Source organism: Petaurus breviceps, unplaced genomic scaffold, assembly GCF_028583685.1.
Source record: "Petaurus breviceps papuanus isolate PSGF00001 unplaced genomic scaffold, PetGlider_PUasm1.0 227, whole genome shotgun sequence".
Lineage (NCBI taxonomy): Eukaryota > Metazoa > Chordata > Mammalia > Diprotodontia > Petauridae > Petaurus > Petaurus breviceps.
In genome coordinates this window covers 13,069,938-13,076,676 of record NW_027185896.1, presented here as the reverse complement: position 1 = coordinate 13,076,676, position 6,739 = coordinate 13,069,938, and the positions used below count along the sequence as shown (strand labels likewise).

The following is a 6,739-nucleotide window of genomic DNA, read 5'->3' as shown; positions in this document are numbered from 1 at the left end:
AAGCACCCCAAGCGCGTCCTCAGGGTTTGCTGCCCATACAGGTTCTTGGATCTGCTTTGTTAAAGGAAAGCAACTCAAAATGGGTTAACAAGCTTACTTTAATCAGTCAGACATATATCGTTTACCTTGTTCAGGGGAAAAAGGTCAGCACCCCAAACTTCAAAATATACAGACAGAATTATCAAGACAGAAACAGATCAAGTAGACAGCTTTCCAAACTGTCCAACCATTACATCCATACCCAGTCAACATCTGGGTTTTTCAAAACCGGGGGACTCTCAACAACGGCTTCCCAGAATTCAGATCAAATCACAGAACACTTCTCAAAGTGAGTCCCAAAACAAAGCTACACATCAGGGCTTATATAGCCTTCTCCTGGCTCAGAGAATGTAACAACCTTATTGACTCACTGGCCAATCAAGAAGTATCTACTGAAAAACAAGCCTCCCACCCCAGGCTTCAGGTGCACTTTAGCCTAGGGGCAGGGAAGATCTTCCAAATTTGCATTCCCATTACAGAGTTACAAATGTTATATTTTCGTGTAAGAACATAAATAGTTCAACTTTAATAAGTCCCTTATGGTTTCTCTTTCCTATTTACCTTTTCATGCTTCTCTTGATTCTTGCATTTGAAAGTCAAATTTTCTGTTCAGCTCTGATCCTTGCAAGAATGCTTGAAAGCCCTCTATTTCATTGAATGACCATATTTTCCCCTGAAGCATTATACTCAGTTTTGCTGGGTAGGCGATTCTTGGTTTTAATCTTAGCTCCTTTGACCTCCAGAATATCATATTCCAACCCCTTCAATCCCTTAATGTAGAAATTGCTCTCTTGTGTTATCTTGATTGTGTTTCTACAGTACTCAAATTGTTTCTTCCTGACTGCTTATAATATTTTCTCCTTGACCTGGGAACTTTGGAATTTGTCTACAATATTCCTAGGAGTTTTCTTTTGGTGATTTTTAAAAGAGGCAATCGGTAGATTCTTTGAATTTCTGTTTTACCCTCTGGTTCTAGAACATCAGGCTAGTTTTCCTTGATAATTACTTGAAAGATGATGTTTAAGCTATTTTTTTGATCATGGCTTTCAGGTAGTGCAATAATTTTTAAATTATCTCTCCTGGATCTGTTTTCCAGGTCAATGGTTTTTCCAATGAGATATTTCACATTGTCTTCTATTTTTTTCATTCTTTTGGATCTGTTTTATAATATCTTGATTTCTTATAAAGTCATTAGCTTCCATTTGCTCCATTCTAATTTTGAAGGAATTATTTTCTCAAGTGAGCTTTTGTGCCTCTTTTTCCATTTGGCCAATTCTGCTTTTTAAGGCATTCTTCTCCTCATTGACTTTTTTTGGACCTCTTTTGCCATTTATATTAGTCTATTTTTAAGTTGTTATTTTCTTCAGTATTTTTTTTTGGGTCTCCTTTAGCAAGCTGTTGACTTGTTTTTCATGATTTTCTTGCATCACTCTCACTTCTCTTCCCAATTTTTCCTCTACTTCTTTTACTTGATATTCAAAATCCTTTGTGAGCTCTTCCATGGCTTGCAACCAAAATGAATTTTTTGGGGAAGCTTTGGCTGTAGGACCTTTGACTTTGTTGTCTTCTTCTGGTTGTATGTTTTGATCTTCCTTGTCACCAAAGTAAGATTCTATAGTCTGATTTTTCCCTCCTGTTTGCTCATTTCCCAGCCAATTTCTTGACTTTTTAACTCATTGTTAAGGTAGGTCTCTGCTTCTGGTGTTGGGGGTGTACTATCCCAAGCTTCAGAGGTTTTGTGTAGCTGTTTTCTGAGATATTTCTAGGGACCGGTAAATTTTCAGTTCTTCCAATGTTGTATGATCAAAGGAAAGGTGTTTACTCCTCTCCTGGTCTGTGCTTTGGTCTCCGAGTGACCACAAGCACTCTTTCCCTCTCCACCACCAACACAAATTTCACCAAGCCAGGGCTCCTCGTCACCCCAGGACCACCACCTAGGACTTTGACCAGATTGAAGCACGGGCAAAGAAAGAGAATCCTGCCTCAGCGCCAGCAAAGGATCCTTGTAATCCCCCTCTGATCAGCCACTTGATCTCCCTACTGTCTGTGGGCAGAGGGCCCCAGAAGCAGCCGCTGCTGCTACTTTCCCCACTGCTGCCCTGGGGTTGGGGCCAGACTGCTCTGTTCTCTTACCCAGGTCTGCCAAACCTTTTCCACTAAACTTCTAAGTTGTCTTTGGTGTTTTCGGGTTGGGAAGTCTGGAAACCACTTCAGCTGCCAGTGATCAGTCCCCTGAGGCCTACTCCAGGTGTGCTGGGGCCTTCCTCTGTGCCAGTAAAGCCCACCTGAACTGTGCTCCTCTCTAAGACAGACACAACAGACCTTTCCTGTAGACCTTCCAGGTTGTCTTGTGCTGGAGATGTGCTTCACTCTGTCATTTTGTGGGTTCTGCTGCTCTAGAATTTGTTTAGAGTCATTTTTTGTAGATATTTGGAAGGTTTAGGGGAGAGCTCAAGCAAGTTCCTGCTTTTACTCCACCATCTTGGCTCCATCCCTGAGGCACATTGTCTTACCTCTTCTGTGGGATGATTTTTTTTGCCTTTTTTTTTTTTGGAGGGCAATTGGGGTTAAGTAACTTGCCTAAGGCTACACGGCTAGTATTTTTGTGTGGATGTTAAGTATCTCAGGCTGGAACCGAACTCGGGTCCTCCTGACTCCAGGGCCGGTGCTTTTACTTAGTGCACCACCTAGCCACCCCTGTGGGATAATGTTTTGACTTGGTTCCAGTGTGTTGGTGTTTTTTTTTTTTTATTTATATTATTATAGCAGTTGTTTTCCCAGTTCTCCTTCCTTCATCTTGCAAGGTCATAAAGTCCCCCTAATTTCTCTGAACTCTCCACATTTGTCATTTCTCTTTTTAGGAAAATTTGCTTTATGCAAATTAAATTCATTTAATTCTACAAATAGCCTCCAAATGAACTGAATTAGCTTGAAGTGAATTAATCTTAGGCCTTTCCTATGCTCTTTACTCTTACCTTGACCCACATACCCTCCCTAATAGTTTACTTATTCATTCATTGAACATTTATTTAGATCACTTTATAAGCATGCACTTCTGGATACTACAGGGATATAAAAAAATGATCAAGACACATCTTTGACCACAAAAAAATAAAACAAAACACATTTGTCATTTTTTACAATCCAATAATTTTCTGACATTTGTTACCCAGAGTTCAAGTCTGGGATTTGAATGCTACTCTTCCTCCATATTGGAGAACGGAACGATCAATTGATGTTCCATTTTGGTGAGAACTTTTCCAGCCTCTGTGTGGACCACCTTTACACACACCCATGTGGATGTACATATAACCTACACAGGCAACATACACACACTTTGGGCATTCACATGCCATGATTCGTTCAACCATTCCATAGTTGTGCAGCCATAATAGTGCTGCTATGAATATTCTGGTATACAGGAAACATTTCTTTCTGACTTTAACCTCCTTAATAATAATCCTAATCTAACTAACTAACATGAATTAACATTTATGTAGCATCTAGAGTGTGCCAAGGACTCCTAAGGGCTTTTATAAAGATTATCTCTTTTGATCTTCACAACAATGTGGGAGGTAGGAACTATCATCAGCCCTATTTTACAGATTCCTTAGGGCACATATATAGCAATGAACTATTTGAATCAAAATGTATGCACAATTTAATAACCTTTCTCACATAATTTCAAAACTTTTTCTAGGATTCCAGCCCTTTTATTTTATACTTGAAGAAGTAAGACTTAGAGAGAGAAGTGAGTTGCTCAGAATCATTTAGGGAGTACATAGCAGAGCTAGAACTTGGAGCCAGATCTTCTGACTCCAAATCCAGGATTGTTTCCACCATACAGGTGTATCCCAGCGTGTGGACTGTGGCCCCCCTCAGAGCCCATAGAGTTATCACAGGGGGTCTGAGAATCTATGCCATGTATATTGTCATTTTGCTATTATCTGTTTTCTTAGTCAGTAGATGTTAACAATATAACTTATTACATGAAGGTTTGTCAGTGTTCTTGTTGTTGTTAAAAGTGTTCTCATATAGAAATAACTTGGGAGCCACTGCATGAAACTCTGCTCACACTGTTAAGAAACAGCAGCACCGGGATTCAAATTCAGGCCTCCTGATTCTGAGATTGATCGTTTTGGCTACAACAGGCCAACATAATGTTTGGTGGAAGGTTCTGGTTGTGAAGGAACCAGTCCTGGTTGTGAAGAAGCTGTATCTAGTGAAAATTGGGTTCAAAACCCACATCTGCTACTTACTCCCTGGTGAACTTAGGCAAATCACTTATACTGTCTCCTAGTTCTCTCACTTGTAAAATAAAGAGGTTGGACTAAATGAGCTCTGAGGCGTCTTCTTGCTCTAAATTCCATGATCCTGTAAACTTTCTTCCCGATTGTCAGTGCTAGTCATTTCTTTTTGGGTTGTGGAATAACTATTGGAATAACTGGTCTGGGAGAGATGGGCAGCGGAGGTAATCTTGGATCTTTTGAAGACAGCTTCTAGGACCTTTTTGAGATGCTTCCTGAGCTGATGGTGGACAAAGAGATAGAGGAAAGGGGAAAGGCAGCAGTGAGTGAAAGCAATGCTCTCTGTCACCTGAAGGGCATAGTCCAGACGTTTGCTGACCTCACAGCCCTCAAGGACCTGTAAGTCCTGCAGTGAATGCAGGAACAGGATAATGTTGTAGGGACACCACAGTACAAAGAAGACCACTACCAGTGCTGCAGCTGCCCACAGGGCTCGGCTTCTGCCCCGAGGTCTTAGGACTGTGAGGATGCAGGCTATTCGAGTGTAGAAGAAGACCATGGCAAAAAATGGGAGGATAAATCCCAGAATACTCTGCTTAAAGCGAAGAAACACCTTCCATACAGACGCATGGGCTCCAAAGTCCAGATGACAGCTCTGCATACCACCAATGCCTTCTTGTACTCGAGCCAAGACCAGGTCAGGGATCGAAAGCACCAGGGCCACTGTCCACACCCCACCTGAAAGAAGCCAGCTCTTTTCTGGTGTCCACAGATGATGGTGGGTCTGAGCATGGACAACATACAAATACTTATCCAGACTCATGCAGCCAAGAAAGAAGATGCTGCTGTAGAAGCTAGTCGTGTAAAGGGCACATATGATTTTGCAGAGGGCTTCCCCAAAGACCCAATGCCAGGCTACAGAGGCCCCCCAGAAAGGCAAGGTCACCACAAAGAGGAGGTTAGAAACAACCAGGTTCAGCAGGTAGACCTCAGTTACTCGTCTTCTACGGGCAGAGTAGAGGAGGACAATGAGGAAGAAAAGGTTCCCAGCCAGGCCCAGGACAAACACCAAGGAATAGAAGATAGGTAGGAACACTTGGCCAAAGGACAAGATGGCCTCCTTCCTACAGACTGTACCCAGGAAATTATCAAGGTAATAATAGTCGTAGAAGCTGGTGTTTTCAAGTTTAGTTGATGTCGATGAGGCAGGAGAAAAGGTGGCTGCCATGTTGGAGAGCAAGTAGGTTTTCCCTGTGAGCTACAAAATCAAAAGGAAAAAAAATGGTTTAGGCAAAGTATACTCAATATTCCATCCAACAAACATTTACTTCTATGAAAGAAACAGATAATCACATATAAGGGCAACTCAATTAGCCACATGGGTTCAGAGGATAGTTTTTTTTTCCAACTTTTTGGAGGGGGAAAGGCAGGGCAATTGGAGGTAAGTGACTTGCCCAAGATCACAGGGCTATATTGAACTCAGGTCCTCCTGACTCCAGGGCCGGTAGCTCTATTCACTGGGCCATCTAGCCGCCACAGAGGATAATTTTACAAAGAAGAAAGCTGAGACTCAAACTAGGGAAGTGATTGAGACTCAGCCAGCAGCAAAGCTACACTTTCCTCCTCCTGCTAACCAAACTGTCTACCTACTATTATGCAAATGTGGTTTTCCATTTCCCTCCTGGTTCAAAGGTGAGGTTATCTTTCATAGTTGCAATGCACTTCTTTGCCCTCCATTCTTCCTTGGCTTCTTTCAAGTCTCAGCTTCCTTGCTACCTCTTGCAATAGATTTTTCCTGATCTCCTTTGTCATTAGGGCTCTCTCCTTCCTCTAATGAACATGAACAAGCATTTTCTATTTACACATTATATCCTCTGCCAGGGAGGGCAGGAATCGCCTGATCTTTTATTGCCCGGCACCCACCACAGCAGAGACATAGTAGGTGCTGACAGAAAGATCATTAATATAATGACAGAAAATTGCCAGTACCAAATGTAGTATTACCTGCCATCTCCTCTCAATGATTCTAGTAATGTCAGAATTTTAGTAATGTTCTTGTATTCCTACTCTTATTTACTTTCTGTCAGGTTGAGCTGACCCACACCCTAAGTTGTCACCCTGGGATCTTACCTTGTAAAGGAACCTCACTTGAGCTGGATCTCAGCTCCTAATTTCTTTGTCCTGTTCGTTGAAATCTATAACAAACTAGATCAAGAAGGGAAAATTAACCAGAATGAGTGGGTTTTCCTTGCTTGGATTGCTGAGAGTGGCATCTCATGACCAGGCCTTGGTAAAAAATTTACATTCCATTTGGGCCAAGCACCTGCTGGTAAGGGTGTAATACCCTATGTGGACAGAGGGAAAGAAAGGAAGAAAGAAAGAGAGGAAGAGAGGAAGAAAGAGAGGAAGAAAGAAAGAAAGAAAGAAAGAAAGAAAGAAAGAAAGAAAGAAAG

The 6,739-nt window shown here is 41.8% G+C and overlaps 1 protein-coding gene across 1 annotated transcript in view; it reads right to left on the bottom strand.

Annotated features, from left to right (window-relative positions):
* Nucleotides 1–2,603: 2,603 nt before the first annotated feature.
* Nucleotides 2,604–6,739, bottom strand: part of ACKR2 (atypical chemokine receptor 2) — a 6,830-nt gene continuing 2,694 nt past the window's right edge. Inside the window, exon 2 of the mRNA XM_069095420.1 lies at nucleotides 2,604–5,544. Within this exon, the coding sequence (XP_068951521.1) occupies nucleotides 4,399–5,514 (1,116 nt within the window). The 5' untranslated portion in view covers nucleotides 5,515–5,544 and the 3' untranslated portion in view covers nucleotides 2,604–4,398. The remainder of the gene's footprint in view (nucleotides 5,545–6,739) is intronic.